A 20,702-nucleotide genomic window follows, 5' to 3' on the forward strand; every position below is an offset into this window, starting at 1 on the left:
GCGTTACCCCAATAATGTCCCGAGTGTTACCCCAATAATGTCCCGAGTGTTACCCCAGTAATGTCCCGAGCATTAACCCAGTAATGTGCCGAGCATTAGCCCAATAATGTCCCGAGTGTTACCCCAGTAATGTCCCGAGTGTTACCCCGGTAATGTCCCGAGTGTTACCCCGGTAATGTCCCGAGCGTTACCCCAGTAATGTCCCGAGTGTTACCCCGGTAATGTCCCGAGCGTTACCCCAGTAATGTCCCGAGCGTTACCCCAGTAATGTCCCGAGCGTTACCCCAGTAATGTCCCGAGTGTTACCCCGGTAATGTCCCGAGCGTTACCCCAGTAATGTGCCGAGTGTTACCCCAGTAATGTCCCAAGTGTTACCCCGGTAATGTCCCGAGTGTTACCCCGGTAATGTCCCGAGCGTTACCCCAGTAATGTCCCGAGTGTTACCCCGGTAATGTCCCGAGCGTTACCCCAGTAATGTCCCGAGCGTTACCCCAGTAATGTCCCGAGTGTTACCCCAGTAATGTCCCGAGCGTTACCCCAGTAATGTCCCGAGCGTTACCCCAGTAATGTCCCGAGTGTTACCCCAGTAATGTCCCGAGTGTTACCCCAGTAATGTCCCGAGCGTTACCCCAGTAATGTCCCGAGTGTTACCCCGGTAATGTCCCGAGCGTTACCCCAGTAATGTCCCGAGCGTTACCCCAGTAATGTCCCGAGCGTTACCCCAGTAATGTCCCGAGTGTTACCCCGGTAATGTCCCGAGCGTTACCCCAGTAATGTGCCGAGTGTTACCCCAGTAATGTGCCGAGTGTTACCCCAGTAATGTCCCGAGTGTTACCCCGGTAATGTCCCGAGTGTTACCCCGGTAATGTCCCGAGCATTACCCCAGTAATGTCCCGAGTGTTACCCCGGTAATGTCCTGAGCGTTACCCCAGTAATGTCCCGAGTGTTACCCCAGTAATGTCCCGAGTGTTACCCCGGTAATGTCCCGAGCGTTACCCCAGTAATGTCCCGAGTGTTCCCCGGTAATGTCCCAAGTGTTCCCCGGTAATGTCCCGAGTGTTACCCCAGTAATGTCCCGAGCATTAACCCAGTAATGTGCCGAGCATTAGCCCAATAATGTCCCGAGTGTTACCCCAGTAATGTCCCGAGCGTTACCCCAGTAATGTCCCGAGTGTTACCCCGGTAATGTCCCGAGTGTTTCCCCGGTAATGTCCCGAGTGTTACCCCGGTAATGTCCCGAGTGTTACCCCAGTAATGTCCCGAGTGTTACCCCGGTAATGTCCCGAGCGTTACCCCAGTAATGTCCCGAGTGTTTCCCCGGTAATGTCCCGAGTGTTACCCCAGTAATGTCCCGAGCATTAACCCAGTAATGTGCCGAGCATTAGCCCAATAATGTCCCGAGTGTTACCCCAGTAATGTCCCGAGCGTTACCCCAGTAATGTCCCGAGTGTTACCCCGGTAATGTCCCGAGTGTTTCCCCGGTAATGTCCCGAGTGTTACCCCGGTAATGTCCCGAGTGTTACCCCAGTAATGTCCCGTGTGTTACCCCGGTAATGTCCCGAGCGTTACCCCCGTAATGTCCCGAGTGTTTCCCCGGTAATGTCCCGAGTGTTACCCCAGTAATGTCCCGAGCGTTACCCCAGTAATGTGCCGAGCGTTACCCCAGTAATGTCCCGAGCGTTACCCCAGTAATGTCCCGAGTGTTACCCCAGTAATGTCCCGAGTGTTCCCCAGTAATGTCCCGAGTGTTACCCCAGTAATGTCCCGAGTGTTACCCCGGTAATGTCCCGAGCGTTACCCCAGTAATGTCCCGAGCGTTACCCCAGTAATGTCCCGAGTGTTACCCCAATAATGTCCCGAGTGTTCCCCGGTAATGTCCCGAGTGTTACCCCAATAATGTCCCGAGTGTTACCCCGGTAATGTCCCGAGTGTTACCCCGGTAATGTGCCGAGTGTTACCCCAATAATGTCCCGAGTGTTCCCCGGTAATGTCCCGAGTGTTACCCCAATAATGTCCCGAGTGTTACCCCAGTAATGTCCCGAGTGTTACCCCAGTAATGTCCCGAGTGTTCCCCGGTAATGTCCCGAGTGTTACCCCAATAATGTCCCGAGTGTTACCCCAGTAATGTCCCGAGTGTTCCCCGGTAATGTCCCGAGTGTTACCCCAGTAATGTCCCGAGTGTTCCCCGGTAATGTCCCGAGTGTTACCCCGGTAATGTCCCGAGTGTTTCCCCGGTAATGTCCCGAGTGTTACCCCAGTAATGTCCCGAGTGTTACCCCGGTAATGTCCCGAGCGTTACCCCAGTAATGTGCCGAGTGTTACCCCAATAATGTCCCGAGTGTTACCCCAGTAATGTCCCGAGTGTTACCCCGGTAATGTCCCGAGTGTTACCCCAATAATGTCCCGAGTGTTACCCCAGTAATGTGCCGAGTGTTACCCCAATAATGTCCCGAGTGTTACCCCAGTAATGTCCCGAGCGTTACCCCAGTAATGTGCCGAGTGTTACCCCAATAATGTCCCGAGTGTTACCCCAGTAATGTCCCGAGTGTTACCCCGGTAATGTCCCGAGCGTTACCCCAGTAATGTGCCGTGTGTTACCCCAATAATGTCCCGAGTGTTACCCCAGTAATGTCCCGAGCGTTACCCCAGTAATGTGCCGAGTGTTACCCCAATAATGTCCCGAGTGTTACCCCAGTAATGTCCCGAGTGTTACCCCGGTAATGTCCCGAGTGTTACCCTGGTAATGTCCCGAGTGTTACCCCGGTAATGTCCCGAGTGTTACCCCAGTAATGTCCCGAGTGTTACCCCGGTAATGTCCCGAGTGTTTCCCCGGTAATGTCCCGAGTGTTACCCCGGTAATGTAACGAGTGTTACCCCGGTAATGTCCCGAGTGTTACCCCGGTAATGTCCCGAGTGTTTCCCCGGTAATGTCCCGAGTGTTACCCCGGTAATATCCCGAGTGTTACCCCAGTAATGTCCCGAGTGTTACCCCAGTAATGTCCCGAGTGTTACCCCGGTAATGTCCCGAGTGTTACCCCAGTAATGTCCCGAGTGTTACCCCAGTAATGTCCCGAGTGTTTCCCCGGTAATGTCCCGAGTGTTACCCCAGTAATGTCCCGAGTGTTACCCCGGTAATGTCCCGAGTGTTACCCCAGTAATGTCCCGAGTGTTACCCCGGTAATGTCCCGAGTGTTACCCCAGTAATGTCCCGAGTGTTCCCCGGTAATGTCCCGAGTGTTCCCCGGTAATGTCCCGAGTGTTACCCCGGTAATGTCCCGAGTGTTCCCCGGTAATGTCCCGAGTGTTCCCCGGTAATGTGCCGAGTGTTTCCCCGGTAATGTCCCGAGTGTTCCCCGGTAATGTCCCGAGTGTTCCCCGGTAATGTCCCGAGTGTTACCCCAGTAATGTCCCGAGTGTTACCCCGGTAATGTCCCGAGTGTTACCCGGTAATGTGCCGAGTGTTTCCCCGGTAATGTCCCGAGTGTTACCCCAGTAATGTCCCGAGTGTTACCCCGGTAATGTCCCGAGTGTTCCCCGGTAATGTCCCGAGTGTTACCCCGGTAATGTCCCGAGTGTTACCCCGGTAATGTCCCGAGTGTTACCCCAGTAATGTCCCGAGTGTTACCCCAGTAATGTCCCGAGTGTTCCCCGGTAATGTCCCGAGTGTTACCCCGGTAATGTCCCGAGTGTTTCCCCGGTAATGTCCCGAGTGTTACCCCGGTAATATCCCGAGTGTTTCCCCGGTAATGTCCCGAGCGTTACCCCAGTAATGTCCCGAGTGTTACCCCGGTAATGTCCCGAGTGTTACCCCGGTAATGTGCCGAGTGTTACCCCGGTAATGTGCCGAGCGTTACCCCGGTAATGTCCCGAGCGTTACCCCAGTAATGTCCCGAGTGTTACCCCGGTAATGTCCCGAGTGTTACCCCGGTAATGTCCCGAGCGTTTCCCCGGTAATGTCCCGAGTGTTACCCCGGTAATGTCCCGAGTGTTTCCCCGGTAATGTCCCGAGTGTTACCCCAGTAATGTCCCGAGTGTTACCCCGGTAATGTCCCGAGTGTTTCCCCGGTAATGTCCCGAGTGTTACCCCAGTAATGTCCCGAGTGTTTCCCCGGTAATGTCCCGAGTGTTACCCCAGTAATGTCCCGAGCGTTACCCCAGTAATGTCCCGAGCGTTACCCCGGTAATGTCCCGAGTGTTTCCCCGGTAATGTCCCGAGTGTTTCCCCGGTAATGTCCCGAGTGTTACCCCGGTAATGTCCCGAGTGTTTCCCCGGTAATGTCCCGAGTGTTTCCCCGGTAATGTCCCGAGTGTTACCCCGGTAATGTCTCGAGTGTTCCCCGGTAATGTCCCGAGTGTTACCCCGGTAATGTCCCGAGCGTTACCCCAGTAATGTCCCGAGTGTTTCCCCGGTAATGTCCCGAGTGTTACCCCAGTAATGTCCCGAGTGTTTCCCCGGTAATGTCCCGAGTGTTACCCCAGTAATGTCCCGAGTGTTTCCCCGGTAATGTCCCGAGTGTTACCCCAGTAATGTCCCGAGTGTTACCCCAGTAATGTCCCGAGTGTTTCCCCGGTAATGTGCCGAGCGTTACCCCAGTAATGTCCCGAGCGTTACCCCAGTAATGTCCCGAGTGTTTCCCCGGTAATGTCCCGAGTGTTACCCCAGTAATGTCCCGAGTGTTACCCCAGTAATGTCCCGAGTGTTTCCCCGGTAATGTCCCGAGTGTTACCCCAGTAATGTCCCGAGTGTTACCCCAGTAATGTCCCGAGTGTTTCCCCGGTAATGTCCCGAGTGTTACCCCAGTAATGTCCCGAGCGTTACCCCAGTAATGTCCCGAGTGTTCCCCAGTAATGTCCCGAGCGTTCTCCGGTAATGTCCCGAGTGTTTCCCCGGTAATGTCCCGAGTGTTCCCCGGTAATGTCCCGAGCGTTACCCCAGTAATGTCCCGAGTGTTACCCCGGTAATGTCCCGAGTGTTCCCCGGTAATGTCCCGAGTGTTCCCCGGTAATGTGCCGAGCATTAGCCCGGTAATGTCCCGAGTGTTACCCCGGTAATGTCCCGAGCGTTACCCCGGTAATGTCCCGAGTGTTACCCCGGTAATGTCCCGAGCGTTCCCCGGTAATGTCCCGAGCGTTACCCCGGTAATGTCCCGAGCGTTACCCCGGTAATGTCCCGAGTGTTACCCCGGTAATGTCCCGAGCGTTACCCCGGTAATGTCCCGAGTGTTACCCCGGTAATGTCCCGAGCGTTCCCCGGTAATGTCCCGAGTGTTACCCCGGTAATGTCCCGAGTGTTACCCCGGTAATGTCCCGAGTGTTCCCCGGTAATGTCCCGAGCGTTCCCCGGTAATGTCCCGAGTGTTACCCCAGTAATGTCTTTAATCACCAGGTCACCTGCTTCGTTTTTATAACTTTTTATAACTGCTTTAGAAAATAGAGCCTGCACAATACTCTATATACAATTCTTTATTCTTGCATAAATTTTTAATTTATTTATAGGACTGTTTTATTTATCACGGTGCAAATTTCTTTGCACAATAAATTACGATCTGGAACGTGCTGCCTGAAAGGTTGGCAGAAGATGATTCAACAGTAACTTGTAAAAATAAATTGGATAAATACTTGAAAGAGAGAAATTTTCAGGGCTGCGGGAAAGAGCAGGCAAATGGGAGAGCTGGCACAAGCATGATGGGCCAAATGGCCTCCTTCTGTGTTATATAATTCTGTGCTCAATGTAAAATCTGTGGTAAAACATTCATGTAAATCAAACTTAGGCAAGTGGTGTGAGGTTGCCTCTATGATGTACCCGGCACTTCTTCAGTTCACAGCTGCTCTGGGCCAGTATAATCAAAAAGGGCCAGGCACGAATGGCCTGGGAACATTTTCAACTTCGGTTTTTCTCATTTTCATATTGAAAAGAGTCAAAATCTCTCACTGATTCATTGTCGTCAAAAAAATTTTAATTGATGGTTACCATAGGAACATTAGGAACAGGAAGAGGCCATTCAGCCCCTCAAGCCTGTTCCCTCATTCTATTAGATCATGGCTGATCTGTGCCTCAATTCCATTTACTCGTCTATGCTCCGTATCTTTTGATACTCTTACCCAATAACCGTCTATTGATCTCAGTCTTGCAAATTTCAGCTGACCCTCAGCATCCTCAACCTTTTGTGGGGAGAGAGTTCCAGATTTTTACTAAATCCTTTGTGTGAAGAAGTGCTTCCTGATTTCACTCCTATGTGGCATAGTGCTCATTCTAAAATTATGTCTCCTTATTCTTGATTCCACCAGCAGAGTGTAGTTTCTCCGTATCTACTCTATTGAACCATTTTAACATTTTAAACACCTCAATCAGGTCACCCCTTAATCTTCTATAAAAGCAAAATACTGGAGATGCTGGAAATCTGAAATAAAAACAAGAAATGCTGGAAATACTCAGCAGGTCTGGCAGCGTCTGTGGAGAGAGAAGCAGAGAAGTTCTGATGAAAGGTCACTGACCTGAAACGTTAACTCTGCTTCTCTCTCCACAGATGCTGCCAGACCTGCTGAGTATTTCCAGCATTTCTTGTTTTTAAAACACCCCTTAATCTTCTATGCTCAAGTCTATGGAACCTGTCCTCATAACTTAACCCTTTGAATCCGGGCATCATTCTGGTGAATCTGTGCTGTATCCCTTCCCAGGGAGGATGCATAAAACTGAATGCAGTGCCGCAGCTTTGGCCTGACCGAGGCTGTGTACAACTGAAGCATAACTTCATCCCTGTCGTATTCCAGTGTCCTTGAACTAAAGGCTGACAATCCTTGAGTCTTTTTAATTACTGTTTGCCCCTGTTTACTGGCTTTTAATGATTTGTGTACTCGGACTCCAAATTCTCTTTGCTCCTCCGCAGTTCCTAGTTTGTCACCATGTAGAAAATATTCGGATTTATCTTGCTTGGGTCCAAAATGGACACTTACCCACACCAAACTCCATTTGCCATAGTTTTGCACACTCACGTTATATATGCCTCATTCTAACCTCTTGCTCCCATATGTACTCCTCAACTGTCTCTACTAACTTAATGTCATCTGCAAAGAAAGCAGTAGAGTGGCCAGAGACCAGGTCAAAAGCAGCAATATGACCTGTGTCTGCCAGATCCATATCACTGTAGCAGCTACCAATCTCAAACAGGTCCCTGCAGTAAAACAGTGCCTTTAGAAAGAGTCAAAGTATAATTTTCCAGGTGTGGGGCACTGACAGGGACCTTGCTTGCAGTTTGGGCACGCCATGAGTTTCCAATGTACCCAGCCAGCAGGCGAGTCTCCCATCAACACCAACAACAACTTGCATTTATATACCACCATTAACCTTGTAAAATGTCCCAAGGTGCTTCACAGGAGCGTTATCAAACAAAATTTGGCACTGAGTCATATAGGGAGATGTCAGGACAGGTGACCAAAAGCTTAATCAAAGAGGTAGGTTTTCAGGAGGGTATTAAAGAAGGAGAGAGAGGCAGAAGAAGTTTAGGGAAGGAATTCCAGAGCTTAGGGCCCAGGCAGCTGAAGGCACAGCTGCCAATGGTGGAGCAATAGAAACTGGAGGTGTGCAAGAGGGCAGAATTGGAGGAGTGTAGAGCTCTTGGCGTGTTGTATGGCTGGAGGAGATTACAGAGATAGGGAGGGGCAAGGAATTTGGGAAGCAAGGAGGAGGATTTTTAAATCAAGGCTTTACCAGACTGGGGGGCAATAAAGGTCAGTGAACACAGGGGGTCTATGGGTGAATGGGATGTGGTGTAGCTAAGGTTATGACCTGCAGAGTTTTGGATGGGCTCAGGTTTATAGAGGGTACAAGGTGGGAGGCTGGCCAGGGGAGCTTTGGAATAGTCGAGTCTGGAGGTGACAAAGGCAACGATGAGGGTTTCCACAGTTGGAAAGCTGGCCTTTCACTGCGAATTGAAAGACTTTCAGTCCTCGAGTAGTTAATTCAGTCACAGATCACAGGTCTTGCTGCTCGCTGGCTTTGAGTTGCTGTCCCAGAGGGGGAGGAGTGCAAAGGGATATTATCCCTGGAACTCTTTCAGTGCTTGGCTCTCTGGTACAGTGTGATAACGTGTCTGTGTTGACCTCTGACCTGTGGTCAGCATTTGCGCTCAAGCATGAGAACATTCAGCATTTTTGTCAGCTTTCCCCTTGTCCTCAGTAACTGTTATTCACCCCCTCCTCCTCCTCTCCCTCCCTTCAGTGAGATGTACACAAATTAACCCTTTGAGTACCGAGAAACCTTCCTCAGCTCTGAAATGTCTGTGGGATAGTTTCTGAGCCTAGACCCGGCAGTCAATGAGTGCTCAAACCAGGAGACCCTGAGGATGAATGGTAATGGGTCCCCAGACCTCACCTGTATACTCAGGGCTGGTGTTGCCTCCACAGGCAGCTGGCTAGAATGAAGAGTTCAATATGGGCTGCCTGCCTCACCAGCAGTGGTCTTCAGTATGAAGTCCTGGGGGAGGGTGGAGGGGAAGGGGCGGTGGGGTTATTGCAGGGGGTGAGGGTGGTGAAAGGGGTGGGGGGTACTCCTGCTTCTGCTTGTCCTGGATCCTCAGGAATATTTTTTAAGAAGATGAGAAGCTTATCTTCCATTGGCGGCCAAGGTTCCACTGTAGAATCATGAGCAGATCCCTTGATGCAGATTCAATAGTAATTTTCAAAAGGGAATTGGATAAATAGTTGGAAGGGGGAATAATTTGCAGGCTATGGGGGACGAGCAGGGGAATGGGACAAATTTCAAAGAGCCGGCACAAACATGATGGGTCGAATGGCTTCCTACTATACGATAAGATTCTATGATTTTTTCTGGAAGTAGCCAATGACTGTGGGACATTGGGTTAAGGGCAGTGAAGGAATCTCAGACATTTAGGTAGTATCTTTAGTAAACGGTGGTAGAATTGTGGAATGGGTTAGCAGCAGAAATGGCGGAACAGAGAACCATGGCAGGAATAATCCCTATTGGAAAAGGGGATATGGGGCTATGAGTTCCAGATAGGGTAAGGGAATTGATGAAAGGTTTGGAAGGGTAGGTGAGATGGACCATCAGACTTCTCCTGTCCAATATGTTATAATGTTACATTGTTTATAGTGGAAAAACGTGAATTGTCTAAAACCAATAACCATCAACTGCATTAGAAGTGATCGGGACCATCCAAATCCATTTTCTGGCTGTGCTTATCAATACTCTGTTAGGATGGCTGTACACAATGACTCATGACAGCTTTACTCCCATTTATAAACTGCCAAGGTGCTGCTAACAGTTTCAGATTTGCTTTCAAACGCACCATGTTGGGAGTAGATCAGAGGATGGGAATTCTGCAGCAAGTAACTCCTGACTCACCTCCTGACTCCCCAAAGCCTGTCCACCATTAACAAGGTGCAAGTCTGGATTATGATAGAATTCTCTCCACTTGCCTGGATGTGTGCAGCTCCAACCACACTCAAGAAGCTCAACACCATCCAGGATAAAGCATCCTGCTTGATTGGCACCCAATCAGCCACCTTCAACATTCACTCCCTCCACCACCGACGCACAGTGGCAGCAGTGTGTACCATTTACAAGATGCAGTGCAGCAACTCACCAAGGCTCCTTCAACAGTACCTTTCAAACCCGTGACCTCTACCACCTAGAAGGACAAGGGCAGCAGATGCATGGGAACACCACCACCTGCAAGTTCCCCTCCAAGTCACACACCATCCTGACTTGAAACTATATCGCCGTTCCTTCACTGTCGCTGGGTCAAAATCCTGGAACTCCCTTCCTAACAGTACTGTGTGTGTACCTACCCCACATGAAGTGCAGTGGTTCACAAAGACGGCTCGCCACCACTTTCTCAAGGGGAATTAGGGATGGGCAATAAATGCTGGCCTTGGCAGTGATGCCCACATCCCATGAACATATAAAAAAAAGGGTGAGTTTCAGAAGGTTGAGGCATTTTAAAGCAGCATCCCTCAGCCTGCACTATGTATAGTTCTGGTACTACTTTCAGGGCCGACTCACCATCCTTTTTTTTTGTTTTGTGGGACTTGTGCTCTTACGCTGCAGCTTTGGGATACAACATGATGGGACCGGCAATGACTGTGAGCCCATTGGGAAAAGACCTTTCATCATGTCTCCACAGCTCCTGTACGACACCAGCCCTCTAACCTGGTCTCGCTGCAGCAGGGAATACATCACCCGCTTTCTCGAGTAAGTACCTCTCTCTCTTTGGGGGGTATATTGTGTTGGATATTGATGAAGGATTCACTTATTGTGTTGCTGTCTGGGAACGGAGGTGGAGAACCTCGGGTGCTTGCTTGGTGATTTTCTACAAACTCCCAGAGTTGAAACTGTGCCTTCATGTCCTCTTATGCATTCTTTAATCTCCCATTAGTCATGAGGCAACCCTCATCCAGTGAACTATAGAGGAGACATTGAGAGATCATCTCTTAGCTCCCCCGCAATGCTGAACACACCAAGACAGCATCAGCTCAGACTGCCACTCTGTCATAAGCTGGCTGAACCCCGACGAGGGGGTGTTGGCGGGTGGGGGAACCAGGTTGCTACAATTAGTGACCTCGTCGTTTGTGGAAATTCATTTAGGATTCTTGCAGCCTGGAGGCTGTGTGGGCACTGGGGGAAAATCAGGTTCAGCTGTGATGCCCATCATAGTCAGATAGCCTGCTGTTAAATCATAGTCTAGACCCGCACACAATGAATGGCACTTGGATTGGTACTGGAGGGCGAGCGGCCCACTTGGTGTCCGGCCCCCAGGGAACACCAGTGACTGCAGTAGAGATGAGACAAAAACTGAACACATCTTTTGTCTTTTGAAACAGCAAGAACGAAAGTTTGATTTGGGTTTCATTTTTTTTCGGAACCCCCAGTTATCACTAAAGCCAGTCACATTCCTTTTTGTTTTATTGACATGCGTTTTTTGATTTTGATTGCCGTTTCCAGCCGCGGATGGGGTCTCTGTCTGGATGATGTTCCCGCCAAGGAAGCAATTGAATTGCCCTCGGTGGCACCGGGAGTGTTGTATGACGTCAATCACCAGTGCCGACTGCAGTACGGAGCCAGATCCGTGTTCTGCGACAACATGGATGTAAGAAGATAGTCCTTGCACTTCCTCAAATCGGAATCTGAGCATGTCGTTGAGATTTTGTTTTTATTCGTTCAGGGGATGTGGGCATCGCTGGCTATGCCAGTATTTATTGCCCAGACCTAATTGCACTTGAGAAGGTGGTGGTGGGCTGTTTTCTTGAACCGCTGCAGTCCATGTGGGGTAGGTATTGCTGTGCAAATGCTCTTTGATAGCATTGTCGATGACACCTTCCATCAAGTAGCTAGTGTCAGTTGAAGGGGCACAGTGCCCTATGTGATTCTGAACTGCACATAAAAGAAAAGAAAATCTTGCATTTATAGTCCCAAACTGCGTTACAGCTGATAAAGTACTTTTGAAGTGTAGTCACTGCTGTATTGTAGATAGGATCATCTGTGTTTGCAACGTTGGTTGAGGGATAAATATTTGCTAGGGCACTGGGCAGAATTCCCCTGCTGTGCCTCAAAACAGAACCTTTGTGTCCAACTGAGAGGGCAGACAAGGCCTTGGCGTAATGTCTCATCTGAAAGACAGCACCTCTGACAGTGTGGTACACCCTCAGTACTGCACTGCAGTCTCAACCTAGATTTTGTGCTGACGTCTCTGAAGTGGAGCTCAGAGGTGAGTGTGCCTCTAGGCTCCAGAAGCCACACAATGAGTGGTTGAAATCTGGAGCTCTTCCTCCAAAAGGTTGGGGGTCAACTGAAGCTTTCAAGGCCGGCATCAATAGATTTTTGTTGGGTATGGATATCGAGGGGTATGGAGCAAAGGCAGGTAAATGAAGTTGAGTGGCAGATCAGCCATGATCTAATTGAATGATGGAACAGACACAAGGGGCTGAATGGCCTCCTCCTGTTCCTATGTCCCTGGGCTCCACATTCCATTCTCTGCCTCTCTTGAATGATCTGATCTCAGCCAGGTTAGCAGTAAGTGTGGCACTGTTAACCTTATTGCCTCTGGCCTGGGCAGAGGAAAAATCAGTCGAACTTCTAGTTTTGTTGGAGTGTCTCAAATCCCTTGGTTTCCTTTATTTGTTCTCAGGATATGGTGACATTTATTGTCCCTCCCTAGTAGGAAGGTAATGGGCTTTCTACAACCTTTGTAGCAACTGAGTGGTTTCCTCAGCACAAGAAGCTCAACACAATCCAGAACAAAGGAGCCTGTTTGATTGGCATCTTATCCACCATCTTAAACATTCACTCCCTCCACCACCGACGCACAGTGGCAGCAGTGTGTTCCATCTACAAGATACACTGCAGCAACGCACCAAGACTCCTTGGACAGCACCTTCCAAACCTGCGACCTCTACCACCTAGAAGGACAAGGGCAGCAGATGCATGGGAACACCACCACCTGCAAATTCTCCTCCAAGTCACACACCATCCTGATTTGGAACTATATCGCCGTTCCTTCACTGTCACTGGGTCAAAATCCTGGAACTCCCTTCCTAACAGCACTGTGGGTGTACCTACCCCAAATGGACTGCAGCGGTTCAAGAAGGCGGCTCACCACCACCTTCTCAAGCAGTTAGGGATGGGCAACAAATGCTGGCTTTGCCAGCGATGCCCACATCCCATGCACGAATACTTTAAAAAAAATTAGAGGATGTTAAGTCAATGATGGGACTGGAACCATGTGTAAGCCAGACTGAGTTGGGTTTTTACAACAATCTGGCAAATTTTATGGTGATTATAAATGAATGTTTAGTCAATATTCAATTAGTATTGAATTCACATTGTACTATGTACCATTGTGGGATTTAAACTCACTACCTCTGGGTTGCTAGTGCAGAACCATAACCACCATGTTACATTGCCCAAAGTGACTTCCTGCCTGAGATCTGCCAACTCAGCACAAACCAGATGATCAGACTTGAGGTCTTCCTGGTTTGTAAGGCTTGTTGTGCTCACTGGATAAATGTACAGAGCCACGGAGGAAAGCCTGTGCCTTTAAATGTGAAAAAAAATGATATATCAGTAATGAGTATTATTAACACTCCATGACCTTCTGTTCAGTTATTCTCTGTGACCCTCTGTCCTATCAACATCTTCCCTTTTGTTATCTTATGCCCCACCCCCGCTTTATTTGCTTAAAACCTATTACATTTCTAACCTTTGCCAGTTCTGATGAAGGGTCACTGACCTGAAACGTTAACTCTGCTTCTCTCTCCACAGATGCTGCCAGACCTGCTGAGTATTTCCAGCATTTTTTCGTTTTTATTTCAGATTTCCAGCATCTGCTGTATTTTGCTTTTATTTGAGTATTGGATAGTGATTGGATAATGGAGCTCTCATTAAGGATCTCAGATGATGTAAACCATGGGATGATGTCTAAGCCACTTATAAGCATTCGCTGAGTCCGGAACTGAGGTTACTGCCTTCAAACCATTCTTAAGTATCCCATATTGCTATAATACTTGAGGATTTTCTGTACAAGGGAGTGAAGTTTAATTTCAGCAGGGGTGCAAAGTGGGCAATTAATTGTCCATTAAAAATCCTCCCTTCACTCCCATCAGCCCAAACCCCGATTTATTTTCCATTGAAGTTCCATTTCATCCCCCAGGGAATCAAAACTAAATGTAGGCTTCAGGTGAAGTGGGGTTAGAGGCTGGGGGATAATTCAGCTGGGACACAGGATTTGTAAATGAGGACAAGGATCTAGAATTCAGATGGGTAAGTATTAGAGAAGGGGGTGATTATTTGGAACTTATTGCAAGGTAGGACATGGATAGTAGGGTGTTGGGAAGTTGGAGTACAGTTTACCGCTGTTTAATATCTAACAGAGACTGTGACACATGCATTCAAGCTATTACAGAGGCTTGAAGAGACTTTTGAAAGTAAGAAGATATCAAGACAGAGAGGCTTGGGGAAAGAGTAACGAGTACAAGGTTCAGACAGATGAAGTCTCCGGCATGGAAAGTGGAGTGGGGGATGGGTGTGGAGTCGTCTCTCAACTCTGCAGTCAACACTCCTCTGCACTCTGAACACAGATGTACGTGTTTTCCTGGACCCTCATAGAATGAACTTGAATTGCAAATTGCTGCTTTAAGTGTAATAATTCCCTGTCTCTCCCTGACAGAATGTCTGCAATACACTGTGGTGCACTGTAGGAAACACTTGTCACTCCAAGCTGGATGCTGCTGTAGATGGTACAAAATGTGGAGAGAACAAGGTAATGTTTGCAATTAAGTTATCTTTAGGTCTTTCATTGATTTGGAGCTTTCAGCCCAGTCAAGAGCATGAGAAATGAATGATCTACTGTCAGGTTGTGCTTAATGTTGCTCTCGAGTTGGCTGGCTAAAAGTGATGCAAAGTGTGGCCAGGAAGTTGGCCTGACCTTCTATTACCATGGAGGGTTGGTGAGGGAAGTTGAGACCATAAGAACATAAGCAGTAGGAGTAGGCCATTCAGCCCCTTGAGCCTGCTCTGTCATTCAACAAGATCCTGGCTGATCCTGTACCTTAATTCAACGTTCCCACCTTATCCTCATATCCCTCGAATCCCTTTGCGTCCAAAAATCTATTGACCTCATTCCTGAATATACTCAATAACTGAGCATCCACAGCTCTCTGGGGTAGAGAATTCCAAAGATTCAGAACACTCTAAGTGATGAAATCTCTCCTTATCTCAGTCCTAAATGGCCGACCCTTTATCCTGAGACTAGGATCCCTAGTCCTAGACTCTCCAGCCAGGGGGATACAGCCTCTCAGCATCTACTCTATCATGACCTCCAAGAATTTTACACAATTCAGTGAGGTCACCTTTCATTCTTCTAAACTCCAGACAGTATAGGCCCATTCTACTCAATCTCTCCTCAGAGTTCAGCCTTCTTATCCCAGGAATCAATCCAGTTAACCTTAATTGCAACCCCCTCAAGTCAAGTATATCCATCCTTAGGTAAGGAGACCAAAGCACTCCAGATGTGGTTTCACCAAAGCGCTGTATAATTGCTGCAAGACCTCCTCCCTCTTATGCTCCAACCTCTTGCAATAAAGGTCAACATACCATTTGCCTTCCTAATTGCTTGCTGTACCTGCATTTTAACTTTATTAATTGAAAGTTAGTTGATGTTGAAATGCTTTAACTGCCATGATGAAATGTACATCCACCCCTGTTATTTGAGGGCACAAAGACCGTGAGAAGTGCAAGGTGGCAGTGAGCTTGGCTTCCAGTACGTCATCACAGGTGACCCTATTAAGTAAACAAGCAATGACAGAATGGCAGAAAAGGGAGGCTTCCATTTGTCTGCCAGCTTCTGCTGTTTCACAGATACATCCCAAAAACTACAGTAAATTACATCGACATTCATTCATTGTTGCTGTGCAGGGAAACAGACATCAACAGAACAAAACTGTCCATAATCCTGGACTGAGTAGCATAAAATGGTCAACAACATGTAAAGGTGACTGGCAGGAGAGATGAAAATGTCACACTAGATCGGTAGGGGTAGCTTTTCTGTGATTGGGGTAAAGGTGTACTGGTAAACATGGACTGGGAATGCAAAATTTTGGTATTATGCACTGCCAGTGATTTCAAGGATTTGCACAACAAAGTTTTTACCCTAAAGTTGGCTCAGAGTAGGCGAGTTGAATTCCACATCTCTGCGTTCCTCCAATTCTGCCTCTTGTGCAGCCCCAACGTTCATTGCTCCACCACTTGCGGCCATGCCTTCAGCTGCCTGGGCCCTAAGCTCTGGAATTCTCTCCCTAAAGCGGCACAGTGGCGCAGTGGTTAGCACCGCAGCCTCACAGCTCCAGCGACCCGGGTTCAATTCCGGGTACTGCCTGTGTGGAGTTTGCAAGTTCTCCCTGAGTCTGCGTGGGTTTCCTCCGGGTGCTCCGGTTTCCTCCCACAAGCCAAAGACTTGCAGGTTGATAGGTAAATTGGCCATTATAAATTGCCCCTAGTATAGGTAGGTGGTAGGGAAATATAGGGACAGGTGGGGATGTGATAGGAATATGGATTAGTATAAATGGGTGGTTGATGGTCGGCACAGACTCGGTGGGCCGAAGGGCCTGTTTCAGTGCTGTATCTCTAAACTAAACTAAGCCTCTCCCCCTCTCTTTTAAGGTGCTCCTTAAAACCTACCTCTGTGGCTACGTTTTAGGTCACCTGTCCTAATATCTCCTCAGTGTGGCTCAGTGACAAAATTTGTTTGATAATGCTCCTGTGAAGCACCTTGGGATGTTTTACTATGATAAAGGTGCTATATAAATGCAAGTTGTTGTAGTATCTGAATTGGGACAACAAAACATTTATACTCCTGACAGTTCTGGCTTTGCTGACTTCACAAAAGGAAATTTATTATCTGGCAGTAACTCTCAACATCCTCTTCCAGTGGTGCTTCGATGGAGAATGTATATCCACAGTCCACCATCCCGAGAGTACAAACGGAAACTGGGGAGCCTGGAGTTCTTGGTCTTCATGTAGTCGAACCTGCAGTGCAGGAATACAGAGCGCAGAGAGACACTGTAATAATCCAACGTAAGCTTTACATCTTCTCCAAGATGTCTTGGCTGGCTGTTATTAACTCATACTGATCAATCAATAATATCTGTTTCCCAATACTCTGTCCAGTTCTAGTCATAGAGACAGACCCTGGAGGGAGGGCAGACGAGAATTATTTCCTTAGCATCAGAGGACTGAGATATGAGAGAAAACTGGAGGAAAGCTCAGGCTTTCTGGCTCAAAAAGAGACAACTGAGAGTTGATCCTTATAGAAGTAAATAAAATAGGAAAGTGTTGGAAAGATAGATGTGGAGCATTGCCTCAACAACAAGAATAGGACGAAAGGACACAAGTTCAGACAAATAAAGCTTCAGGCCTGATGTCAGGAAGTTCTTTACACAAGGACTAATCAACTCCTGGATTAGGTGTTGTAATAAGAGGACTGTAGCTAGGTGGGACAAGGAGCTCGTCTTGTTGGTATTTATCACATGACCTTTTGAATGTAGAGCTGTGAACTGATCCACCAACAAACTCGGCAGTGTTGTAGGTTCAAGTCCCACTCGAGGGACTTGAGTACATAGTTTAGGCTCAGTGCTACACTGTCAGAGGTGACTTTTGGATGAGGCAATAAACTGAGGTCCTGGCTGCCCTCACAGATGGATAATAAAAATTCTATGTCATGATTGGAAGATGTTTGTCCTTCAACCAACATAAATAAAAGCAGATTATCCGGTCATTGTCACATTGCTGTTTGTGGGAGCTTGCTGTGCGCAAATTGGCTGCTGCATTTCCTTCATTACAGCAATGACTACACTTTAAAAGGACTTCATTGGCTGTAAAATGCTTTCAGATGTCCCGAGGATGTGAAAGGTGCTATGGAAATGCAGGTTCTGTTTCTGTTGTTATTTCTCAGTTTGCTCAAAGAGAAACTGTTCCCATTGGCAGAGGGGTCAGTAACTAGAGGATGCAGATTTAATATAATTGGCATAAAAAAAACAAGTGAAATGAGGTGATTATTTTACCCAATGAGTTGTTGTAATCTGGAATGTGCTGCCTGAAAGGGCGATGGAAGCAGATTAAATACTTGAAGGGGAAATATTTCCAGGGCCAGGGGGAAAGAGCGGGGGAGTGCGACTAATTGGATAGCTCTTTCAATGAGCTGGCACAGGCACGATGGGCCAAATGGCCTCCTTCTATGCTATATGCTTCTATGATTCTGTAAACACTCCTCCCCCTGTTTTGCATTCCAGCATTGTTTTTGTTTAGACTGAGTGACTGAGCGTTTGATTAAATAGCCTGTAAGATCAAGATTGGCTGTTTTTATCTGGAGTCTATAAAATGACTGATCCAAACATCATTCTCGTCCAACCATAACACTTCATGGATAATTAATTATGCATTAACAGAATTCAGCAGTGTTGTTCCTTGTCATCTAAGAATTGCTGCACATGGTGTCTCCTTCATTTCTACAGCCCATAAAATATAAGCAGTTTACTTACTTATCAGTTTGTTTGACTATATGGTTCCATTTATAACTCTTGTTCGAGTCTCGTGTTAGTAAAGTTAGCAGCTGTGATTCTGTAGTAAGGCAGCGACAGTTCTCCATCTGCCACTAGTCTCATTTCTATGATAACAGAAGGAAAGCAATTAAGTGTTTTTTTTTCCAGTCAGGGTAATTCTAGTAAACTCCCAAAGAAAAAATAAAGAGGGGAGATGGCGGTGGAGGATGCATTATAAGGCTGTAATATGTTCAAGAGGGTTACATGTGCCATGAATCTCCTTCTCAAGAGCCATTATTATTGAGTGAGTCTAGGCAATATTGACTGACCATTCGATTGTCCTCACCTAATGTTCTTTCCTTTTGCTATCTTGTTTACTCCTATAAGATCATCTCTTAGCTGCCTCGTGTCTAAGCTGCAAAGCTCAGAGCTCTCTGATCCGTGCAATTTCCAACAAGTACTTTCTATGACGCTTTCATCACCAGCCCATCACCAGTACACTGAGCCCAATTTATCCGACACCTCTCCATTCTTACTGTAAGGTGGAACTGTGCTGGCCAGAATTAATGGATTAAGTTACAGCTTTGATTTCTGCCATCTCCGTCTTCTGAGATGCGTTGAACAATAGAGTTTTGATATTCAACTGTAGAGATGAACAGCATTCAGTTATCTAGAGACTAGAAAAGCTGGGATTGATCTCCTTAGAGCAGAGAAGGTTGAGAGGAGATTTAACAGAGACATTCAAAATTATGAAGGATTTTGATAGAGCAAATAAGGAGAAACAGTTTCCAGTGGCAGGAGGGTCGGTAACCAGAGGACACAGATTTAAAATAATTTCAAAAAAGGCCAGGTTGTGATCTGGAATGCACGACCCAAAGGGGCGATGGAGCCAGATTCAGTGGTGACTTTCAAAAGAGTATTGGATAAATACTTAAAAAAGGAAAAATTTGCAGGGCTGTGGGGAAAGAGCAGGGGAGTGGGACGAATTGGATAGCTCTTTCAAAGAGCTAGCAGAGGCACAATGGAATGAATGGCCTCCTTCTGTGCTGTATGATTCTGTATAGCTAAGAATTCTGTCAACACCACAAGGCATTCTCTATTACATTTTGAGCGTCAACATATGTCAGGAAACCAGCATACTCAAATGACTATAACCAAAAAAATCAAAAATAAAGAAACAAATAAAAGTGACTGACACTGGGAAGTGAGTCAGAGACTGTAATCCCGTCATTTTTGTTGTGAAACCCAGAGGAAGGGCCAGGGTCCATCGGATAGGGCACCATCGAAGCTGTAAAGAGTAGGCGAGAAGGTGATGCAAAACAAGAAATAATAATTAGGTGACACTAAGCGTGAATTTTAATTGATGGTGAGAGAAAGGGACACAGGTCCAAATTGATGTAATTCAACTGTTTTGTTTGCTACCAGATTATCATTCCCAGGTATCCATTTTCAATCCATAAGCATTGGCAACTCCACAGGTACCTAGGGTAGACATGCAATTTAGGATTGCAATAATGTCATCTCAATGGATCAAATGGTAACAATTAACTTCTTAAACTTCACTTTAAAATATATACGATGTCATTTCAACCTGCCAATGTATCATTGCTCTTTAATACATTGTAGTCTATGAGTTTTCTTATTTTTATTCCATCGGAATCTCTTTATTAGCCTGCACTTGAGTTCATTGCCAGTTCACCTGTTAATCCTACCAAGTCAATGGGTTGAATATTGCCCCTATAGTTCAGGTATCTCTTAAAGGATTAGGATGTATGGCTAGTAGCCTATCATAACTCAGAAAAATTTGGAGATCATGTGAAAATAGAAAGACCATATTATCTCAGATACATCACAAGCATACAATGAATTACCTTGAGGTGTAATACCTGTAGTTGTATGGGTAAATGTGACACAGCAAGATCCCACAAACTGTAATGCGATGAATGACTAGTTAATCTGTTGTTAATGGCTTTAGTTGAGGTAGAAGTCTTGCCAGGTACTGTGGGGGAGTTCTCTGCTTTTCCTGAAAAGACTTGCAGGTTGGTAGGTAAATTGGCCATTACAAATTGTCCCTAGTATAGGTAGGTGGTAGGGAAATATAGGGACAGGTGGGGATGTGGTAGGATTATGGGATTAGTGTAGGATTAGTATGAATGGGTGGTTGATGGTCGGCACAGACTCGGTGGGCCGAAGGGCCTCTTTCAGTGCTGTATCTCTAAACTAAACTAAACTAAACACTGCTCAATCCTTAACATCACTCAGAACCACTGAATTAGGCACAAAAACAAGAAATGCTGGAATCACTCAGCAGGTCTGGCAGCATCTGTGGAAAGAGAAGCAGAGTTAACGTTTCGGGTCAGTGACCCTTCTTCGGAGTTCCAAAGAAGGGTCACTGACCCGAAACGTTAACTCTGCTTCTCTTTCCACAGATGCTGCCAGACCTGCTGAGTGATTCCAGCATTTCTTGTTTTTGTTTCAGATTTCCAGCATCCGCAGTATTTTGCTTTTATTTCACTGAATTAGGCAGACAGGTTTTCAGTTTAGCACCTCATCAAAAGGATGACACCCCTGACAAAGCAGCACTCCCCTCCCCCAGAGAATCAAATCCTAGAGTGCATCTTCATCCACAGTCTTCTGAGAGTGCTACCAGCTGA

At 47.0% G+C, this 20,702-nt stretch overlaps 1 protein-coding gene across 2 annotated transcripts in view; it reads left to right on the forward strand.

Annotated features, from left to right (window-relative positions):
- Positions 1-20,702, forward strand: part of LOC137352565 (A disintegrin and metalloproteinase with thrombospondin motifs 7-like) — a 190,888-nt gene that overhangs the window by 74,920 nt on the left and 95,266 nt on the right. For both annotated transcript variants that reach the window (XM_068018208.1, XM_068018209.1), the window contains exons 8-11: positions 10,067-10,210; positions 10,961-11,105; positions 14,181-14,273; positions 16,440-16,585. In XM_068018208.1, coding sequence (XP_067874309.1) covers positions 10,067-10,210; positions 10,961-11,105; positions 14,181-14,273; positions 16,440-16,585 — 528 coding nt within the window. The remainder of the gene's footprint in view (positions 1-10,066; positions 10,211-10,960; positions 11,106-14,180; positions 14,274-16,439; positions 16,586-20,702) is intronic.

The sequence above is a fragment of the Heterodontus francisci genome, chromosome 38, assembly GCF_036365525.1.
Source record: "Heterodontus francisci isolate sHetFra1 chromosome 38, sHetFra1.hap1, whole genome shotgun sequence".
NCBI classification, from domain to species: domain Eukaryota; kingdom Metazoa; phylum Chordata; class Chondrichthyes; order Heterodontiformes; family Heterodontidae; genus Heterodontus; species Heterodontus francisci.